This window comes from Harpegnathos saltator, unplaced genomic scaffold (genome assembly GCF_003227715.2).
Source record: "Harpegnathos saltator strain DR-91 unplaced genomic scaffold, Hsal_v8.6 scaffold599, whole genome shotgun sequence".
Lineage (NCBI taxonomy): Eukaryota > Metazoa > Arthropoda > Insecta > Hymenoptera > Formicidae > Harpegnathos > Harpegnathos saltator.
In genome coordinates, this window is record NW_020230425.1 from 966,970 (window position 1) to 991,145 (window position 24,176).

Consider the following 24,176-nt stretch of genomic DNA (forward strand, 5'->3'; position numbering starts at 1 on the left):
TCCCTCTCTCTCTCTCTCTCTCTCTCTCTGCCCCCTCTGCCACCACTTCCCTCGTAACTCGAACGACCTTCTTTCCCCGACGGAAGAGGAGGAGGGAAGGGAGAAGAGAGCCGCTCTACGCGACCAATTTTCATGGCGCGAGACACCGGGACGAGCCGCGTATCTCATTGCAGTAAGCGGATGACCCAATTTCGTAACAATGCACTCCGCCAACGGAGCGTCGGCGTGCGCGAACGAGACGCAAACAAACAGGAACAGGGCAGGGAAAATGGAGATGGAGGAGGCGGGCCGTTTTATCGCCGAGCTGCAGCAGGCGAATCTCCCCTGGGTTCCGCGAGAGTCAGAGGAACGCGTTTATGAGAGAGCATGCCTCTGCCCCGCCGGTTATTTATATTTATATGTTAAATGTGAGGGAAAATATCGCGTGCATGTGCGCGTGCGTGCTCGTCACGCCGAGTCGAGTGCGGTCAAATTTTCGGCGCCGCGCAGTTCGATTCATCGAAACGAATTCCCGAGGCCGCGCCATCGAGAAGCGGCCCAAGGGGCACCAAGGGAGGAAAAATGCTAAGTCGCGGGTCGCCGGGCGAAGCACCAACCGCGCGGGCGCGATTTCAATTTGCAAAATTACTCCCGTGAAAATATGTTTGCTCGAAGATAAAGCACCGAGTCCGAACGAAATAGCGTCTCCGCCGAGTGAATATGCATTTATGCTTGCCTAGAGTCCGCGGGAGGCTTAATTCGCGCCCGACGACGAACGGCGTGACGAGGGGACGCGAGATGAACGAGAGGCCAAAAGAGAGAGAGAGAGAGAGAGAGAGAGAAAGAGAGAGAGTGAGAGAGAGTGAGAAGGGGAGGGGGAGAAGGGGAAAGCGCGCACAACGCGCGCGGTTTTACGCGCTCGCGTGAGTCGAAATTCATGCGGCGCAGGAACTGATATTTCCCAGAAAATGAATCACCCTTATACAAACGGACCGACACACCGCGGTAACAGCGGCACAATAGTCAGACAATAGCAAAAGCGCGCTGGTAGCTGGTAGCTAGCTAGGAAGGGGCTAGAACGGGGTGGGATGGCGGGCCGGACGCGGAGGTAGACGAGTGCTCGGGGGATGCACACGACGAAGGCAGGAGAGATTTCGTGGATCGCTCTCTCCACCTTCCGGCTAGGTGGTGGGCTCGGCTAGGTGGTGGTGACGAAGAGGGCGAACGGGGCCGCCGGGGCGAGCGAGGAAGGATGGAGGGCTGAAACTGCGCTCTCCAGACGGAAACAGGATGAAGGTGCGCCTTTCCGCGTACAAACCGCCGCCGCGCCGCGCCGCGCCGCGCCGCGCCGTGCCGCCAAACAGCCGAGCAAATTAAATAACCCACATCCATTAAAGATAGTGCTGTTACCCTTCCGGGTTAGTGCCTGGTTACCGAGCGTTTAATGTCTAATTAACGTATTACGCAAATCGGTTGATAGAAGCGAATGCGGGCACGAGAACGCGAACGTGCGAACGTCGCGCGGCCTGGCAATTTATAATTCATGAGCGTACGAGCGATCCCCGTGAGTCGCGGAACTATTTGCGCCCAAATTGGGGAACATAGATTTCACTTGATGGAAGAGAGAGAGAGAGAGAGAGAGAGAGAGAGAGAGAATCAGTCGCTTCCTGCCGATGGCGAGGGAAATTTATTTCGGCTAACTCGACGGATAATCTCTCTTCGGATAACCTCTCTTCATGTTCGATGACATGTCCGTCGTTAACTCTGCCAAGAGCGCTCTCTATTTATATGTATACATATATGTGTATGTACAGAATGTTAAAAAAAAAAGATTCGAGATTTTAAGGATAGGTGGTACTCGGCAAAATGGAGGAAAGAAGTTCTAATAAACATCAGTCGGAAAATTAATATCGTCGAAGTTGTGAACAATTACTTACTTTAATTAAAACCAATGACTTACTCGCTTCTGGTGCTCACAAAGTTTATAGAAGACTTTCTACATGTCCTCCTTGTATTTTTACGCATACTTCACATTTTTGTACCACAAGATTGCGGACTCAAAAATTTCCGGCTTTGTTTTAACTACTTGATAATAGGCATTTTGCATACTCTAAGATTATTCGTCTGGTGAAAAATCGATTAGACAGAGTGACCCAGTCTCATGACCCTTTCGCTCTCCTGACTTAAATATCCTACTTTTTCTATAGGGATTTCTTAAGAACATGGTACACTCTTTATCGATAAATGACATAGACGAATTATATTGGAGAATACAAAATGCCTGTCGAATAGTTAGAACAAAGCCGGAAATTTTTGAAGGAGTTCGCAATTCTATGGTATGACGATGTAGAAATAGGAGGAGGATATGCAGAAGATCGGTAAACTTTCTAAGCATCAGAAGCGAGTAAGTCACTTGCTTTAATTGAAATATAAATAATTGTTCATAACTCCGACAATATTAATTTTTCAACCCATGTTTATTAGGACGTTTCCCTCCATTTTGTGACTGCTATCTATCCTTAAAGTCCTGAACCTCTTTCTTTGAACACCTTGTATATATCATAGACACACACACACACACACACACACACACATACACATATCTTGTAGATACTGTTTGTAAAAATGCAAATCGTACGCCCGCTGTAAGATTAATTGCACAGAGCCCTCCAGAAATATACCAAAACGCACAAGTAAGTGAGCGCAATTTCTCTCGGGGAAACTCACTAAAATCAATATCTTGCAAATCGCGCGCGAATCTCATCCGGACAGACGAAGTAAGGTGAGTGGAGCAACAGCGTGCTTAAATTTTAACAACGCGATAACCGTTGAGGAACGTTCCTCTTGACAGTGCTGCGCGCGTTACCTTTATCCATACATATATTCAAATAATCATTCCTTGACGTTCATGAAATTTAAAACATATCGACCCATGCAGCAACTAGGTTCTCACGAGATTGCTTCTTTGAGGTCTGGTCAATCGTGGCGTCACTCATGGTCCTGGTTTATCAAGTTTCCCTTCCGCTATCTTCCTCTATCTCTCCCACTCCCTCTTTTTCGGAAGGCTTTCATAAAATTTAATAGGTTATCCAATATACTCGTCGCTTTTGCATGTCAAGTCGGTTTATAAGAAAGAGAAGAATGCCAACGCTAGCACATTTTTGCCCTAATTTTTCACTATACCCCCTACGATTTTTCACTACTTTTCCTTTTGTTTACGAGCTTTAATTTTATCCGTATTCGCACGTCAAGTAGCATATTTAATTATTTACCGATCATCATCAATATTGGAAAACGTAAAAGTACACGCTTCTAATTACGTAAAAATGCTTAACCCCCAAGCGCCATTGCATTTTTTCGTTCAACGTTTAAAAACGTTATCTCGCGTTTCATAATATATCACCGATAAGCGCGTTATATTTTAAGGCGGTATAATTTATATTTTTTCGTTTATCAGTATATCTCACTAAAACGAACGAATCGCATCGATTTGTATCTCCCTATTTTATTCAAACATCGCAACGCCTGCACACTTTAAATCATTTTAAAAATAAGCGAGCAAACGACAATAATATTGTTATTACGCGCGACTGCCCTGAAACAAGTAAAAAAAAAGAAAGAAATAAAAAATTCAGAGAGGGAAACATTTTGTGCGCTAAGCTCGACCTTCCGAGGACGATCCTATCGATCGCCGCACGTCGCATCATCGACATCTAATAGTCCTCTTTCTCTTTATTCGTTCCGTAAAATAAAAAGCATTACAGAAACGAGGTCCCCTTTGCTCGTACGCTTCCTCACGAGCGAAATGCTTTACGGGGAAAATTCAATAGATAGCCGGGCGGTGGAGGATGTTGTAGAGATTGTTCCGTTGCACGTGATCTATGGGGGCGCCATGGCCCGGTCTACCCCATAGCTTTTTCCAAGTATCGAAGTGTCTGCGACAACTCTCCTGTTCGATCCGTCGTTCCTCCTGAAACGATAGCAAAATACGAGACGATTTTTTCTCTCTTTTCTCCCTCCTTCTCCCCTAACGTTAGATAAAGCCGAATGGAAGAAAAATATTCCGTATCAAAAGTAGCGCGGTACCTTAAGCGTGATCGAGCAAACGAGCGCGAAACGAGAATCATGTATTGTCAAATTGAGAAGTAACTTCTCCAGTTTTTTTTTCCCCGCCGTGCTGACAAGAGAGGTTAGGCAACCCGGAAATTCAGAAGAATCCGAAACATTGCGAGCAGGTAAAGTAATTTATTTGTAACACAAAACTATTTTTTTTAACATAAATATATTATGTAAATCGAAAAATTCGAGGTTTCAATTCGAAAAAAAGGTGATTGACGCATCAATATGACTCTGCGTCATTTAATATGTTAAAGTAGAATTCCACGCTATATCTATTTATCGTGCAGTTTGTCTAGTAAAATAATACCTCAAATATAATGTATGTATGTTGCTGTTATTATAACTCATATATAGGGTGTAACATCAATATATAGGTCAGTACGACGGGTTGCCTGCTCCTATTTGGACGATAATACAGGGGTTGCCGAAAAAGTCACTCGTTGATCTCGTCGATAATAATATTTGCAATGCTCCCAGTTATGATGAGTGCAACTAATTTTGTATCAAAATAATTTATGGATCCAAGCCTCATTGAAAACTCTTTATTAGAGTATAGAATGTTCATATTCTGAAGTCTTTTTATCGGAAAAAGATGGTTTATGAGTCTTCTGATTTGCTTATAAACTACAAACACTTCGAAAAACAAATGCTATTTTTGATAAAAGAGATGTTAAAATACAAGATTACGTATCGAAAATATGTCGCTTAATAGTTATTATCGATTAAGTTGCGGCCAATAATTTATGTTGCGTTTCCGACCGATTCACATTTTATAGAAGCGATCTATTCCAAAAACATTGAAAGACAGTATACAAGACTTCTAAATATTCCTGTACCATTTTCTCTAATCTCCAATTCCAACTAAACTTTTCAATGTAAGGAAAAAATTAAGGAATTACGCGAAAGAAGAAAATATGTTGCATTATTTATCCCCTTAACTGCTACTTTTATTTACTCTGCTTAAATTTGTAATGTTTATTTCTCAGTTTCGCTTTTTTAAATATTTTCTTTTTTACTTAATAAGGCTCGGCTGCTATCATAAACGATTGCAGTGCAAATTAGTTGCACTCATCATAACTGGGAGCATTGCAAATATCATTATCGACGAGATCAGCGAATGATTTTTTCGGCGACCTCTGCATTATCGTCCGAATGAGGATAGGAAATCCATCATCTGACTTATATGTTGATGTTACACCTTGTATGTCTAAGAAGTTGTTTAAAATTTACATCAATAATAATTCAAATATATCGCTATATAAAACTATTTTAATAATTAAAACTGCTAAAGCGGAATTGAAAAACTCGATAAGTTTTTTTTAAATAGAACAAATAAATTGATTATGATATATAAAAAAAAGTTATGGAGAAGTATCTTTGCCTAAATTTACAATACAAAAACTTAATTTTTAAAGTTGAATGGGAGTCATTCAGAAAACATAAATTTTTCGATACTTATCCAGCAGCTTTATAAACATAAAAAAGAGATGCAACTTTTGTTTGAACCCTTCTTCAATATTTTTCACCGTTCGGTGATTATTCCGCTAAGAAATATTACATTTTTTCAAGGAATGATTTCACCCTTTCAAACTATAATATAGCATAAATAAAAAATAATTTTGTGTTACGAATGAACTGCTTTACTTGTACGAAATGTTTCAGAATTTTTTGAATTTCCGAATTACCTAATTTTCCTTGTGAGAAATAAAATAACAGTCGCACGATGACTTTGTTTCGACGGGATTTCTCTTCGCGCTCTTTAACTACATAACGAATTTGCCCTTTCTTTCTCCCTCTCTCACCTTCCCTCTCTTTCTCTTCCTCTTTCGCATGGTCAATGCGGAAGTTCGATTTCATCGTCCACGTCCGCGGCCGCATAGTCAATTCGATTCAATAACAGGCAACTAAACGACGGCGAAATTGGCGAGAGATCGGTACAATTAATCCCGGTTTCAAATTACCGTCCGACGTTATGCAATCGTCATCGATCATACTGCACTTACCAACGCCCTGTTCCGTTTACGTCGTATCTGCTCGGCGAGCTCCGCGATGTATCCCTGATTGTCGACGCCGAGGGCGCGAAACCTATAAAAGAAAGGGAGAGGCGCTCATATGTCACTCAACTTTCATATCCTTTCTCTGATAGGCGTGCAACGGCCCCGCGGAAATGACGGGGCCACGTGCGTCACGCACGGCAGAGCGCGCGGAATAGCGAGAGTAAATGTTCAAGGGGATGAAGCGCAATCTGAGATAACCGCGAGTATATCGCGTCGGATTCCACTTCCATCCCCAAAATGAATTCTTTGATATCGCCGTCGTCGCAAACGCAAAAGGTAAATTTAGAATATAAATTATGAGCGTCGAAGGAATCGCGCGTAGGGATGACTAGTAAACAAATCTGACTAGACTATTGGCCGAAAATGGAAGATATCGTCAGAGTATGTTTCTGCCGAATGGAGTGATTCAGCTTTGTGCCGACGTTTCGCAAACATTGCAGCTTGCATCATCAGGACTAGGAACTCCGGTATTGAGTCTTCTTGGTTTGTATTTGTTCTTATATACTCTTTCATTCTTCTAAGTGGGAATTGGAGGAAATGGGGAACAGGGTGGGGGGAATGTTTCGACCAATCATTATTGACCAGCTGGTTAATTATAAAACCGGGGAAACCTTGGATTTCCAATTCAAGACACATTAAATATCATTAGGAAATCCGATAAACTTCCTGCCAACCTCTTCCTACTAATAGAACATTGTCTAACGTATACTTATTTCCAACTCCAAGGGGAATTCTTCGAACAAACATCAGGAGAGGCAATGGGATCTCCAATGCCGCCGATCATTGCCAATATCTTTATGGAACACTTCGAGAATGAAGTCCGGAAGAACGCACCTCTTAAACCTTCGGTATGGTTTCGATATATCGATGATACGTTTGTAACTTGGAGCCATGGCGAGAAAACGATTCCCCAATTTCTCGATTTCCTAAATTCACAGCATCCCAATATTCCGTTTACAATGGAGGTGGAACAAAATAAACAAATTCTCTTTCTAAATGTATTGGTTCGAAGGAACGAAGATGGCACACTAAGTCACCGAGTTTACCGAAAACCCACACATACTGACCGATATCTACACGCAACTTCTCATCACCATCCCGCACAAAAGAAATCTGTCATCAGTCCTCTAATCTACAGGGCCCTAACAATTTCTGAAACAGCTTTCCTAGATGAAGAATTAGGACACCTCAATCAGGCCTTAACCGACGACGGATATAGGAGCAAAGACATCAACCGAATAACTTATAAACTGAAGAACAAAATTTCGGATCCACACAACACCCAGAAGCCAGAGGAAGAAAGAAAAAAAAATGAAGTCACCAGAGGAAGAAGGAGAAAAGAACAAAACGAGTTGTCCTTCCATATCTTCAAAGTATAACAGAACGTATTGGCAAGACTCTAAACAAACATAACATCAGAGTAATTTTCAAGCCACTAAAAAAGATCTCACAATTACCCAACCCGAAAGACCAGAAACCACACTTGGATACACCAGGTGTGTATAAGATCCCTTGTTCTTGTAGAAAAATATATATAGGAGAAACAGGGAGGAGGAAGGATTAGTACACGGATCAAAGAACACCATCAATGTACCAAGTACAGTTACTTTTCTCAATCTGCCTTGGCTGAACATTGAATGGAGACTGGACACCGTGCAATATAACAAAACAACCATTCTGGCCTCCTCACAAAATTATTACGCCAGAAAACATCGAGAAGGTCTGGAAATTCTAAAACATCCCAACAATGTTAACCGAGATAAAGGTCTTCAGGTAAACCCTATTTGACACGCTGCCCTCCCAGTTTTTTAATTGATCAGTTGGTCCATTAATATGATTGATCGAAATATTTCCCCCACCCCGTTCCCCATTTCCCCCAACTCTCACTTAGAAGAATGAAAGAATATATAAGGACAAATACAAACCAGGAAGATTCAGTATCGGAGCTCCTAGCCCTGATGACGCAAGCTGCAATGTTTGCGAAACGTCGGCACAAAGCTGAATTACGACGCGGTATCCATCCGAAAGAAACACATTCTAATTGTATCAATGGCCGCGAAAATCTAAAAACTAGCATGGAAGATATCGTCTTAGCGCATTTACCGACTGACTCGTAGTGCGTATTGTGAATGTTGCAGAAGTGATTAAAATTAATGGATGAGTAAGCGATCTGTCCTCCCCCTCATTGCCTTCCCCTTCTCTCTCTTTCTCTCTCTAGCAAGAGGTTCAAGATTCAAGGTTCAAAGTTAAATATATTCATATCTATCGCTAGGCATAGTAGCCGTCATATGATTGTAGATTAGATCATTCAAGAGAAAAATCCATTTTGCAAATAAGTATGCAAATTTTCAAGTTATTCATTAAAAAAACTTCTAAGTGTGGTCAATTTCAATCATTAATAACTTAATACTTATTGCAATTTTTGCAAAATGGTACTTGACTTTTGTTCTCAGTTTGACCTGATTAATCTTCACAATTTTTTTTTTCCAAAATATCCCGGATCCTGTATACCGGGTGTTTCAGACCATCCGGGTCACCTGATTTTTTCGTAAACGCGACATTTTAGAGAAAAATGTTTCAGACAAAAGTTGTAGGGCTTCAAAGAATCTATTTACCTTGTAACTATAACTACTCTATAACTAAACTTGTCGCTAAAACTAAACTACTGTAAAATTAAATTACACTCGCTCGCAGTCTTCGATGAATTCACCGTTTCATCGATGTACAAAAAGAAGATGAGTGAGAAAGAGGGAGGGAAGGAGTGAAAGAGAAGAACGGAGAGAAAAACAAATAAATAAATAAAATCGCGAAGAAAGGCTTATTTTTCGGGATGAATAATGTTCCGGGATTATATGGCGGTTACCAACACACGTGTTTTCTCCCGTGGGGTCATCACCAGCGTGGCGACAGATAATCGAGAGTGATTAATTACTATGGCCGCTACAGCACATGTTCAGCCGACCACGTTATGAACAACGCGACGTGCACACGGGTGCACGCCCCTCCGCCCTACACACAACTTTCATATACTATTCTATTAAACGTTATCAAAGTGTCTTGTTACGTGTCAGACTGCCGCCGCTTCTATTCGTATCCTCCGTTACGGCCGTTTACATACAGGGTTATCGAGCGATAAATCGCAGGTATCCTATTGGACGCAACGCCGGGGAAAAGTTACGTCCGCCCAATATTAGATTAAAGATTCGTTTACAACAAGAGTAAGAATGTGCAGTAAAAGACGTAAATAGTAAGAGAAAAAGTGACCAACCACAGTCGACTATTTTTATAAGAATTCTTATAATTATTCTTATAACAATCGACTGTGATTGGTTAATTTCTTACTGCTTACATCTTATACATATATTATTACTCCCTTTGTAGACGGACCTTAACCAGTTCATGTAATGACTCATATATGAACGTCATAAATAGCTCTACCAATTTGCATGGATTTGCATTAAACTTGATACATCTATGTTTTTTTGAGTCGCTGAATATAAATTCGGAATCAAATATGAAAAATTCATAATGACGGATCCAATATGACGGAGCTTAAATACAATAAATACAATACAATTTTAATACAATACAATTTTATCAGTTTTTGAAGAATATTTATTAAAATTGATATCCCCGCTTCATTTTATGTAAAATCTTATCGAGAGTTATTCCGATTGCTAGTGACGGACCCGGGATCGAAATTTCAAAATATAAAATGTTAGATCCAATATGGCGGCTCCAACTGACTAATTTTGTTATTCCATTATAAATAAGGTCATATTCGATATTCATATTTTTTAGATTGCTAATGACGAATTTAATCGAAATTGCAAAGTCTAAATTAGCGGATCTAATATGGCGGCTTCTGGCGACTAAAGGTATTCCATCATGAATACTCTTACCTGCATTATTAGCGGATAAAATATGTTGAAGGAAATTACTTTGTCGAATGGCTCCGGTAGAAATCTCGGACTTATGACAATCATTATCTGCGACCAAAAAATATACCGAATTTAATACGTATTGAAATTTAACCACTTGATGTTGCCATATTGGATTCATTATTTTGAATTTTGAAATTTCGACCCTAACTTTGTCACCAAAAACCCCAAAAAAACCCAAAACCTTTATAGTTAAATTTTTATATAAAATACGATATTATTTGTTCTTATCAGTTTTGAAAACAATACTGATGAAAACAAAACATTGATTTCCGTCGTACCAGTGAACTAGTTAAAGGAACACACAGAGAAACTCAAGCAGTATAAGACGTAAGCAGTAAAGAAATTAACCAATCACAGTTGAATGTTTTTGGGTCGTAGGAAGAATAATCAATTTCGACTAGCCAATTTCCTTACTGCTTCAGTTTTTTTTGCGTGTCCGAGCCCTAATTGCGTACGTCGGACGGACGATGCAGAGGACTAGCTTTCACGACGAAAGCGCGATCTTGAAACTCAGCTACAGTCACGGTCACTTCCACACGAATCCGCTTTTAAAGCCCTGCTGATAATTGCAATGCGACGCATTGTATGTACTTTGCGGACTCAGACGTGAGATCGTTTTAGAAAATTCATTTCTATTTCCATCGTTAATTACGTTCGTTAATTCGATTCGCTATTATAAATTTCACGGGATATCGAATCAATTTCCCAATTAAGGCAAAGAGCTCCTCAAATAAGCGTAAGTGTCCTTTTTCTTTCTATCTCTTATTAGCCCGTGAAAGAGAGAGAGAGAGAGAGAGAGAGAGAGTACTCTATCCCGGAGAGAAATTGATTTGATCTATCTATATGCATCTATTTTTTTAAACTCATCGTGATGGAAACGCGGGTGCAAAAAGTACGTGTATTTTCGCGCGAATTCTACAGGAAAGTAAAAATCATACCGACAAATATTTAAAACACCGTTTGCACGTGAGCGCGCGAGGGGGAAAGTAAGGGTGAGATTGAGCAGGAACGGACAGGTGAAACGGACGAGGTCGAGTGCATTCGGGTCAATTGGTTGATTACCTATAATGTAGTTAGATCCCTCGAGTGTCGTATCACCGGCTAACCAATTCTACGGTTGGCATCACGTCTCTTGTCGTGTTTATATCATACTTACGAGCCGCGAGCGCGAAAAAACACCCGCACGTACACAAACACAACAACATTACAGAATCATGAACGTTCCTCGCACTCGCTATGTGACAATACGCAAACGCGCGTTGCATATACGCCGTCATTGCGTACTTTTCATTATACACTCGTCTCGCGTCTGCCATTTTTTCTTCTTTTTCTTTCTTCTTTTTTTTTTTTTTTTTTACGCGAAGCTGCTAGACCCTTACGTTAGATCGACGAAACTCCAAAGGAATAAAATAAATGAAAGAGCCACGAGAAAAACAGAAAAAAAACTCGAGTATCAGAAAGAGAGAAAATAAAAAGATGAAGAAATAACAAAGAAGATGTTGCGCAAATAAAAATGTATACTGACGTACATATGAAGTAGAAGACCGATATAAGGCGACGTTACACAATATGTATAACGTGTACACGGTAATATACAGGGTGTACAATTTTTGCAGGGGTGTAAGAAAACTAATTGCAGTTTGCGATAGTTTGATGCACGCACGCGCATGTATGTGTGCGTTTTCCCTCCTTTCAAGAGGGCATGAAACGGAAATTCTCTCTTGATTAAACGAGTAATCAATAATACGTTTTCATCGAGGAAATTATTGAGCGAGCAATAAATGCTTTTAATATCAATTATAGTAATGAGTAAACGCACGTGATTATATGTGAGTACCAGTTATGCATTTATACTCGACACGCCGTTTATCGATTATTCCATCGTCCTGACACGTGTTATCCTCAACATTTGCAGGTTCACGTAATATGGCGGACACAGTTAGGGCACGCTGAAATAATCCGCTAGCAACGCGTATATCACTTATATATCGAATTATTGTCATAAATAATTGTAATACATTAATATCAAGGGACAGATTCTTTTTAAACGTTCAAAATTGTATTTGAACGCGGAACAAAATGAAAGATGTATGAAGAAACGTGGCGTGAAAAATCCGGAGTTCTTTCCACGTCAATACTAATCGTAATTTACTGACACCCACAGAGAAATAGACAGGGTTGGAAAGTAACTCGTTACTTGTAACGAAATTACAGTTACAATTTTTTTTTTGGTAACTATAACTTAACTTCGTTCCTTTTTTTCCACCTATAACTGTAATTTAACTTAGTTTGTTTAACTACATTTGTTTGATGACTAATAATTAATAATTTAATAGTTACTTTATATATTTCAAACTTAAGTTTCTGGCAGACCAGCACAATAACGCGACATACGATGCTTAATATCCAATAAGCATACAGTTATTCTGACTGCATTTGGAAAACGCACTATTGCGTCATCTATCTTCATCGTTTATTAGATGTAAAATAAAGATAAAATAACATAACGCTAATAGTCTCCTCTTCGAACGCAATCTGTATTCCCTCAAAAAAATGGTATGCCTATTGGACATTTCCGTGTCGCTAGTTCTTATTTGTTAACATAACTTATGTTCAGCGTGAAGTGCGCTACGTGATTTCAGTTATATAAAAAATTTAAGCAATAGATAAAATATCTCAATCTTCGCAGAAAGATTGTAAAATGCCATGGCCAGCATATGCAGAAATATTAGAGTTACAGCAAAAACTTGGAAACGAGAATAACTGGTCATTTCTTTGCCTATTAATAGTCTTAACCCTTTGAAGCACGTATTTTTCAGAAAATCCGAATCACATGAAAATTTATACACGACGGTTTTTGAGGTTGCTGATGATGATTCCGTTATCAGATTTCCAAAATTCAAGACGGTAGATTCAACATGACGCCTATAAATATGAAAAATCGCGATGATTTCTGTGACAATGAGTTTTGGATCTCGGATTCGTAATCAGCGACCTTGAAAGCTAACCAAAGTACAATTTTAGCTAATTTTATGTACATTCTATGATCCGCCATCTGGAATCTGCCATCTTGGAAAATGAATTTTAGAATGTGGACCTCAGACTCGTAATCAGCGACTCAAAAAACCCCCAAATCTTGATTTTGAGCAAAAAATTCACTCATAGTTCGTGGAAAATGTTTTCTTTCTGTAAAAATGTGTATTTTTCACACTTTGTTTATTTATAATGGACAACTTATGCAAAACACTTTTCAGCCTTTCATGTATGTTCCCATATCATATAAGAAGCTAAAAAATGCAAAAAACCCGACTAGGATCCCTCAAATATAAAATATTTCATGAAAATGTGAGAATAAACAAGTGGTAAGTATACTTACCACTATGCCTCAAAGGGTTAAAGAATAAGTATTGCTTATTCTTGCTTATAAGAATTGCTTATTTAAATTAATGAATTTAATTTATAAAAATTATATACAACATGAGGAATATATATAATAATCAATAAACTACTTTTATTATTTAAGGAATTTACATAACTACGAAATTTAAAATAATAGCACGATTATTGTAAAAAAGTGACTGAAAAGTAACTCGTTACTTTCTAAATAACTATAACCGTAACATGTTATTTTTGAAGGTCAGTAACTTGTAACAGTAACTTGTAACTGTAACTAGTTACTTTTTCAGCGAAAAAAAAAAACTGTAACTGTAACTAGATACTTTTACAAAATGAATTTCCCAATCCCGCAAATGCACGGCTTCTTCCGCTATCGCCGGCGATTGATATTATCGAAATGCAGGGTGGGACGAAACGGGCACGAGAATCCGGGGCTTTTGATATATTCACGAGCTCACAAAGCCGGTATAAATCTTGATCGTCAGCCGCGGGACAACAAATGCTTTTCTAACGAGCGCGTTATATCGCGCTAACGTCACGCTCATCGAGCGCCCATTCATTTTGCACGAGCGAGCCAATATTCGAACATACCCTGCCGCCATCGCCGTCACTTCCGCGCACGAGCTCGTACTTACGATTCTATCGTGTATCCCGGACGAGTGGCGTCCGTGACGCGATAGCGCGTGGTCTGCGGCTGCGACTGATAGCGCTGGCTGGTTAACAAAGGCACCAATTCGACACCACCCGTTAGCTCGTATACCTGAATCTCCTCCTTGTAGAGATTCCTCGGATCCTGCAGCGGTTGTGTTTCCGATGCGATGCCTGCGGAGAGAGAGAGAGAGAGAGAGAGAGAGAGGGGAAGAGAGAGCGAAAGACCGTTCACGGAAACGGGATTCAACGTCGTACACGTTTGCGAGCAGCAACTAGCAACCTCTGCTATTTACCTGGCGTTGCCCTGTCATCGTAGAATTTATTCACGTCCGCAACAGCCGTAGGGTCCGTGTTCTTTTTGTACAGTCTATCGATCACCGAGTTGTTCGTCCAACCCTGAAATGCGTCAAAGTTCTTTCTCAATCGGGGACTCGGCGGGGCGGAAACTTTGTCCCGTTGTCTTTACACGTTCCTCTCCCTTTGAGCTAATCGAATCGAGTTTTGCCATCGATCGGCGTTATTTTCGAAATTACGTCTTGCTGGAAAATTCTACAATTGCGTCGTTCTCTGAGCGACTTGTTTCGAAAACGTACGTATTTACTTCTTTGAATCGTACAATACTACAACGATTACTTGTCGGTCGACTTTTATTGCATTCATTTATTTATTCATTCATTCAATCACTTTGAAATATAATATTTTACAACCATATGGGGAAATTTTTACCTATATCGCAACGTTCTCTCCTTCGTGTTATTATATCTCTATTCGAAGTAACTCGCTTTACACCAGCCTCTCATCTTCATTCTTGGAAAATCTCTTGCCTAAGTGTCCGTGCTCCACAAAAAGCTTTCACGATCTCATTTCAAAATGCTCGCGAAATATGACGGGTGCGACGCCGTCATTTCGACTCAACGTAACTGGGCACATAACATATATACAATATATACTATGAGAAAAAGACAAAATCGAAGTGGAGCGCACGAAAAGGATTCGCCACGTCCGCGGCCGAGGCGAGACTTCACTTTATAATCAGTAGTACACTCGCGGTTTGATCCGACTTGAGCCGCCGAGTCGAATATTCATTCGTCGTCGTTTTTCCTCTACTTTCCTCCCTCCCTCTCTCTCTTTCTCTCTTTCTCTCTGGTTGGCCGACTGGTCGCGACGTCGGATTCCGCGGACTTATTATAAGAATGAAAAAAGTCTGTCCTATAACTCTACATGCTGCAAATCCTTGCCAGTGGACAGGTACACGGCGATTGGACAGAGGAACGGAAAAATGTACATTCGTGAGGGCAGAAAAGTTACTTGTAATTTTTTTATATGAGTTTCGGAATGTACTCGTGATCTAATGGGAGAATTTTGCTTTCCAAAAGGATAATTCTACTGGACAAGACGAATACGTTGTGAAGGTCAAGTAAATGTATTATTATTGTCGACCTTACCGATTTCAATAACCTCGACGTATCTTCTCAAGCACTCTGACTAACTTGCAAAAAATGTTAGACGTCGCTCATTATTTATTACAAAATTATGAGCAAAAGAAGTTTCATACATATTTTTTCCGCTACAGTATACATTAAAAATGTTAGTAATATGAGAAACGACAGAGCTCCTCCCGCTGCATTCTCTTCCCGAGAAAAGCATTGTTTATTAACATTGTTTATTGTCGTTATTAAAAAGTTATTAACAAAAGAAGTTTTATGAACAGAATCCATTTTTCCGGCACTGTGTATACATTAAAAAATATTAAAAGACCTAATCTAACCTGACCCAACTTATAAGCATTCTTGAAAAGGTCTCCTTAAAATCCATAACCAACGCCCAACCATATGCAAAGATATGTATATTGGGTTAAGTTAGGTTAGGCTAGGTTTTGTAACATTTTCTAATGTACTATATACTATTCCGGAAAATATATACACACATACTATTCCGGATGCAATAAATCTATTTAAGAAACTTCTTTTGCCGAGAACTTTTTAATAAACAATGGACGATGGCTATAACCCTTTGCCAGTTAGTCAGAACCATGTCCTTGGCAATATATGTTAAGATCATTGAAATCGATGAGGTCGCCAGTAATATTGTATTAATATTTACCGAAAGTCACACAAAGTACGACAGACAAGTCTGGTCTAACCTAGTTGTTGGCAAACATTAGCGTCTGTATGTGTAAGAAGAGGTGTTTTAGCGTATAATAAGATAACTTAGACCGAGAAGCGAAATACGCTAATAAATTTCAGTTAAAATTTTCCAGCAGCACGCGCTTAGAAGAAGGCGAGCGTCTAGAGGATCGTTCAATTAGCTGGTAGCGCGGCTACGGTTAAGTGTGTTCACCGCGTTTGAGAGAGGGCAAAGCGGCAAATGAAAAATTAAGAGAGCGCGTATACTGCCGCAAGAGACGCGTCGGGAACACCGAAAAACCAACCGCAGGTATACACGGTGTGACATTTCCGCCTGTAATAATCGTTGCGAAGCGATCGTCGGTGCGAGTCTCGAGGCGAGATTTTTCGCTGCGATTGCGACCGGTCGAGCATATATTTGCAGACGACCGACGAATTTTACCGTACAGCCGAGTGCGTTTTATCAATAATGCCTGGCAATCGTATATCGAGTGAATGGTCATGAGCGCGTTCCGTGTCACGATATAAACCCGCCATTACAGAATTCGTCGTAGCCGTCGAGGCGTACGATGTTCACTCGATCTTAATGGCGTCGTTACGACAAAAATTTCTAACGACTTCCACGAACTTCCACGAGCGAGCTCGTACCTTCCGATCGCCGTGTATAATTCCACGAGGGGGGCGACTTCAGTTTTACGCGTGCGTTATGAGCGCGAGGGGGCGCGTAAAACTACAGCGATCTCCAGGAAGACACGCGAAGTGCCATATCAATTTCGAACGAACGTCATCGTGCGCGCGCATGCGCCTACACGCTCGGTTTATCGCAGCAATGAGCTGCTCGATTAAATTACGCGATCTCTTCCAGGGGGATGATACACGGCCGTAATTTCTGCGTGCGCGGAATTTCATCGTGCGTTAAGACACTTAATTGAACTTACGTGTGTGAGCGCGCGAGAATTCTAAATTTATTAGGTGTACAAATGAATAATCCAAATTTTTCAGCTAAATTTAAGGTTTATTTTGAAAGAAAGTAAAACAAATTTGTCAATCAAAGTATTCGCCGTTGTTTCCTATAACTTTAAGCCATCTTTCAGGTAGTTAATGAATTCCATGTCGGAAGGATGTTGTGTCTTTGGACACGATAAAGTCGTCAAGCCATTTTTGGATCTCATCCACTGATTTGAAGTGCGTGTCGGACAAGGCATGTTGCATCGACCGAAACAAGTGGCAATCGGTAAAAGCGATGTCTGCTGGAATACGCAGGGTGCTGCAAGACGTCCCAGCCAAGACTCATTATGATGTCTTTTGTCGTAGAAGCAATGGCCGCGTTCAGCAGAAGAAACTGCTTACTAAGCTCTTAGTGATTATTATCTATGATTAGGGTATTCTTTTAGATCTTTAACAAATCCAGGGGAATGAACCAATCAGAAACGATAATCACTAAGCACTTAGTAAGCAGCTTTTTCTGCTGAACGCGGCCAATGTGTGGCCAAGCGCTATCATGTAACAATTTCACAGGATGTTCTTCTTTGTTATAGGGCGTTTTCGTTCTAATTCTTAACTCAAACGGATTAATTGGTAGCGGTAGCGGTCTACAATAATTGTTTCATTCGGTTTTAATAGCTCATTAATAGCTTTAAATTAAGCTTTCGGTTTTAATAGCTCATAAATCACGCCCTTCATATCCCACCAATGCAGAGTAGAATCTTCTCTCCGAAATGTTTTGGCTTTGCGATCAATATTGATGGTTCGCCGGGATTTACCCGTGACTTTCTGCGTTTCGGATTGTCATAGAGTATCCACTTTTCATCGTCCGTAACAATTTTCCACAAGAAAGATTTTCTTACGCTGCTTATTGAAAAGAGAAAGACACCTTGCTACTCGTTGATTTTTGTTGGTTTCAGTGAGTTCATGCAGAACCCATTTCCCTTCTTTCTGAATCTTCCCCATCTTGTGTAGGCGTTTGGAAATAGTTTGTTGCATTACTCCTAACTGTTCTGCAAGCTCTTTTTGCATTTGTGCTGAATTGCCAGCGAGTAGTTACTCTAAATCATTGTTATCTCATTTCCGAGAGTCCTCAGGACTATCTTTGTCACTCAGACTGAAATCGTCGCTTTTAAACCGTCTAAATCAAAATGCACACACATCGTACTATACAACACCTTCGCCGAGAGAGGAACATAAAATAAATAAATTCGCATGCTCCTGTAGCATTTTTTTCCTTATTGGAATTCGTAAAGAATGCAGTATCAGATATGCCCTTTATCTGTTGCCATTTATGACTGTACTGAACTGAATAATTTTTTAGGTTATGTTGAGCCTTCCGCCATACATAAATGTAATTTTTAATAGCTATATGTCAACACTACATAACCGAAGAAAGTAGAACAATTTGATTATTTGAAACTTAATTTCTTAGCTGCTTAAAAAAGTTTGGATTATTCACTTGTACACTTAATACTAGCAATGTATTGGTTGCAAGTAATCTCGTTTCGATGAGCGTGGGATTATGGGAATTATACGCGCGAGATCGAATGCCAATCTATTTGATGGACTTATATCCAGCCGGAAACGTTAATATGCCAAAATTGGCATGTGTGCAATTCCGAAAGCGTGCATCTGAAATGTTGTTTATACTAATTACATGTAAAATAATCGCCGACGCACCGACGATCGGAATCGGTCATCATGCATATTCCATGCGCCGGTCGATATCCAATGGAGAACCTCGTCGCACGATCAATTCGTCAAAAGAATTACCGGACGTTAAATTTGTCTCCGTTTGCATCTCTCTCTCTCTCTCTCTCTCTCTCCTCCCTGCCGTAAAAACACGCGCGACGCTAAAATAATTTCCCCGAGAATTTCATCCGAAAAACTCTCCTCTTCACCCGAGCCGAGGCTCGAGGATTCAAATTATGCCGCGCATTCGTCATGCGGTATACAAATAAATACGTGACTGCTCCCCCTCGGCCGATTTATTGCATTTACCGGACGTGCAAAAAATTCTATGCGCGCACCGCGCACGATTCGGCGCGCAGCCCCACATGAGATTTGGCCACAATTTAATTTCTTAGCAAAAACGCGCGCGCTCCCGCCAGCCCCGCGCCAGTCCTCGTCCTCCGCCGCTTCGTCCCTGACTCCATTTTATGTATCTCCTTTAGCGCGGTATCTCTTTACGTAGTAAATTACAGCGCGCAAAAAATAACCGGGCGCGATTTACTTGCGTTTCGCCTTTCCGGATTAAATTGCAGAAACAGTTCGCCGTCGTGGGCTAAGTAGCGGTAGATAACTCAGCCGTTTTAACGAGAGCATCGAACGACGGATATCGCGCACGGTTTACTCGCATAAATTTATATCGCGGCTCGTCCGTATTTTCATGCCTCGCGCATCGCCCTTCGCCCGCATTATTCACTTCCGTCGCGCAAAGAGAGCACTTCCCGCGCACGCGGGATTGATGCCTTCGTTATTTGACAATGTGAAAATTCGATCATCCCCGCGCCGAGAGAGATTATTCGCCGATACGCGCGCACACACACACACACACACACACACACGCGCGCGCGCGCGCGCGTGCACCGCGTGACTTAACGATGGGTGCGGATTACGGCCGAACGAAAGCGATAATTGAAGAGTCTCACGTAACAACACAGCAGTCTCGCGATCCGCTAATAACAATTGCCCTCCGTAGTCTCACAACAGGCACGAAAACTGCGCGAGTTAATTTCGGCGATGGGCTACTTGCCGCGACTGATCGGGAAACATCGAGCTGAGTTCCTTCCCCGATGAGGACGCGTTTCGGTGCGTTACGAACGAACGAGATTTCACGTTGAAGGGTCGATTCGCGGCGGAATAATCCGCCAAATGCGAGCGTTTCTTCTCAAATATCCCGCATGTATCGTAACACGATGCGAATACGCCGCGACAGCTGCAAACTGCGACGAGGCGATTCATCGCCTGTCATCACCCGTGACACTTAATACGGTAAAAAGATTTTAAAAGTAGCTCCTCTCCTCTCTCCCTCCGAGAGGGACATATCAAAATGGACTTATCCCCTTTGCGAGGAACCCTTCAATTACGACGACGTCTATAGTTTGCGAGCCCTCGGGGCCAATGTTCGTCAATTTAACACGGTTACTCGAGCAGCGGTAGAAAGTTTTGATGCAAAGTTGCCAGTACAGGCTGACGCGAGATACTCCCATTCGCCGTGACAGCGTAATTTCGTTATCGTTCCAATTGGTTTCTCGACGCGAGATTGTTGCTTAAACGCACAATTACGCGGAGAATCACTTATCGGAGGTGCAACGAAGCGCGCTCTCCCCCCCGCCCCTTTCGCCCCCTCCCTCTTCCCGCCGTCGTATCACGAAAATTTTACCAGGAAACGAAGCGAGGAAAGACGCAATCTTGCGTCTCGCAATCGCTAAAAAGCGGCGCGTAATGCACGTCGTTGCAACGCGCGATACCGACGCTCTATAAGATGGCGTGACTTCAACGTAACGTAACGTCATTTGATGCACTATCAGGGCTGGAGAGAGTAACCTCCTTGAAAATAACTTATTATTACCGTCAGCATTATTCAGCGAAGCAACGAGCCATTGCGGCTCCCCTTTTGGCTTTTTACGCCAAGTTCCGAAGACCTTTTCTGTACGACTCGCTGCGGCTGCGTTTCGTGCGCGTATATTCTACATACGCAAATTAACGATGAAAGTAACGATTACGAGGGTCATTCAAATATAAACCGAATTTTTTACCTCCGGACTCAGAAAGAGCCGCAAGCGCACCGAGGTGCTCCAGGCAATTAGGTAGAGATGTGTGGAGGGGAGCGACCCCCCGCAACATTCCTCAGTTGCTGTTCCCTCGTCAGTAGCACCATAACTAAACAAGAAGTACCTACGACTGTTGCGCAACGCACTATCATCCGATTTCTCGCTAACGAAGGCGTCAAACCAACTGAAATTTTTACCAGACTCCAAACACAGTTTGGAGGGATGATACCCTGTCGAGAACCCAATATATCGCTTTTGTAATTTCATCTGTTACCAATAAATCTGTAAAAAAAAATCCGGTTTATATTTGAATGGCCCTCGTATATTCCTTACTGTTATCCACAGAAGCTGCCGCGTTACTGTTTTATCGTTATTAACAAGAAAAAAAAGAAAAATATTTTTACCAAGTCGTTGCTGAAATGAAGCTTGTAACGGCAATGGCGTTACAAGTGTTTGATTGGACCAAAAAATTTCGCACTGGTCGTAATGCTGTGGAAAACGAAAGTTACGAACGTCGTCCGCGATCGAGTGTCACTGAGAACATTCGGACCGTACGCGAACTTGTGAAAGATGATCGGCGCTTAACTGTTGTTGAAATCTTATCGGAGGTGGGTACAAGTATTGGGAGTGCTCATACAATTCTCTCAGAATACCTTAAGGATACCATAAGGTATCAGCGAAGTGGGTCCCACGTCTCCTCACTGAGGCACAGAGAAATGTCCGGAAAGACATCTGTCAGCGGCTTTTGAATCGCTTCGAGGAAGAAAGAGAAGCATTTTTAAAACGAATTGTGACCTGTGACGAAACATGGGTTCACCACTATACCCCAGAGAACAAGAGGTTGAGCAGTACGTGCGCAATTGGCTGTTGGAGCGCCCTTCTTCTTTTTTTTATGAAGGGATCAAGGATCTACCTATCCGGTGGAGAAAATGCATTTCCGTTGAAGGGAACTATGTAGAAAAATAATATATCGCTTTAGTAATTTCATCTGTTACCAATAAATCTGTAAAAAAAAATCCGGTTTATATTTGAATAGCCCTCGTATATTCCTTACTGTTACCCATAGAAGCCGCCGCGTTACTGTTTTATCGTTATTAACAGAAAAAAAAAAGAAAAATATTTTTACTAAATCGTTGCTGAAATGAAGCTTGTAACGGCAATGGCGTTACAAGTAACACGTTTCTTTCTAATCTTCCTGTGTATTGTACAGAGTGTAACAGCAACATACAGGTCAGTATGATGGGTTGCTTGCCCCTATTCGGATGATAATGCAGAAGTTTCCGAAAAAAGTCACTCGTTGACTTTGTTGTTAATGATATTTGCCGTATTTCCAGTTATGACAAATGCAACTAACTCTGCACCGTGTTCGTTATGACAGTTTATCGACCGTTTACCGACAGGAGTCGAGTCTCATTGAATTAGAAAAGATGTTTAAAAAATGAAACTGAGAAATAAATATTACGGAATAAAGCAGAATAAGTAAGAATAATATTTAAAGAGATAAATAATACAACATATTTCCTGGTATCGCATAATTTCTTAATTGTTTTGTCACGTTAGAAAGTTCGATAGAAATTGGAGATTAGGAAGAACGATACAGAAATATTTAAAAATCTTATATATTGTATTTCAATCTTATATATTGTGTTTCTAGAAAAAATCGCTTCTGCAAAAGTATGTATAGACTACAAACGCAAAATACATATTGGTTGCAATTTAATCGACCGCAACTATCAAGCTGCAAAAAATTTCGAAAAACAGGCCCTATTTTCGATAAAAGATACAAGACATATACTATAATGTACCGAAAATATGTCGCTTGATAGTTGCGACTATATGTCGATTAAATTGCAACCAATATTATAATTGCAACTGCATTTCTAGTCCATTTATACTTTTGCAGAAGCGATCTTTCGTAGAAACATAGATACAATACAGTATGTAAGACCTTTAAATATTTTTGTATCTTCGTCCTTTCTAATCTTCAATTTCTATCAAACTTTTCAACATGAGAAAATAATTAAGAAATTATGCGAAACCAGGAAATATGTTGTATTATTTATCTCTTTAAGTACTATTCTTGTTTATTCTGCTTTATTCCGTAATATTTATTTCTCAGTTTCATTTATTAAACATCTTTTCTAATTCAATGAGGCTCGACTCCTGTCGGTAAACGGTCGATAAACTGTCATAACGAATACGGTGCAGAGTTAGTTGCATTTGTCATAACTGGAAATACGGCAAATATCATTATTAACAAAGTCAACGAGTGACTTTTTTCGGAAACTTCTGCATTATTATCCGAATAGGGGCAAGCAATCCATCATACTGACCTGTATGTTGCTGTTACATGTTGGCATTCCATGAGAAAACGATAAAACAAGAAATATTTTAAGGAAAATGTTTCAACAGATAAAAATTCCATTTTGAGCTGTTTTTCTGGAATCCTGAAAATTTCATCTCGTCGCAAAGTTATGTCTCGTGCAACGTGAAGGAGTGTTGTGTCTGTTAAGATTGACCATTTTTTTGACGTATTTTTCTGATAAGCTGTATTGTCGCGTAATTCCTATTACAACCGTGTGTGTATACATTATAAAATCATCGATCAAAATACAATACTTCAATAAAATAAAAAACGTTTTAGACAAAAGTTATTAAAATTAATTGGTAGAAAGAGATGATATAATAAAAAATTGGGATCTTCATTTAAGAAAAATAATAAGTGAATATCTCGAAAGTGGCGCCATCTATAAACAAAATGATACAATTGTTTCATGTCTCCCTTGAAGCCATACGACTTTTGTCTGAAGCATCTTTCCCTAAAATGTCGCATTTACAAAAAAATTGGGTGGTCCGGATAATCTAGAACATCCTATATATTTTTTTCTTTTTCCCTAAGCAAAGAAGTATTGAATCTTAAGAACGGAACAATCTCGCGAAACGGTGAGTTAATACAGGTAACACTCGAATTGATAGTTTTCGAAGCACAACTTGAGCGTCATAAACATGTTCGGCACGTCGCGCGACGATGTGCTAATTGCGGTGAATTATATGCCGCTAACGTAGACCGCCTCCCAATATATTGTGCATTGTCAGCACTGAAACGTATCCCCGTCACGTCACATTATCACATCACGTATC

General features: G+C 40.6%; 1 protein-coding gene across 1 annotated transcript in view; it reads right to left on the reverse strand.

The window, feature by feature from the left end:
* Window positions 1–3,569: 3,569 nt before the first annotated feature.
* LOC105184629 (uncharacterized) overlaps window positions 3,570–24,176 on the reverse strand; it is a 46,228-nt gene continuing 25,621 nt past the window's right edge. Inside the window, exons 4-7 of the mRNA XM_025304240.1 lie at window positions 14,440–14,542; window positions 14,131–14,317; window positions 6,102–6,183; window positions 3,570–3,949 (exon numbers count right to left, since the gene is read on the reverse strand). Of these exons, the coding sequence (XP_025160025.1) occupies window positions 3,803–3,949; window positions 6,102–6,183; window positions 14,131–14,317; window positions 14,440–14,542 (519 nt within the window). The 3' untranslated portion in view covers window positions 3,570–3,802. The remainder of the gene's footprint in view (window positions 3,950–6,101; window positions 6,184–14,130; window positions 14,318–14,439; window positions 14,543–24,176) is intronic.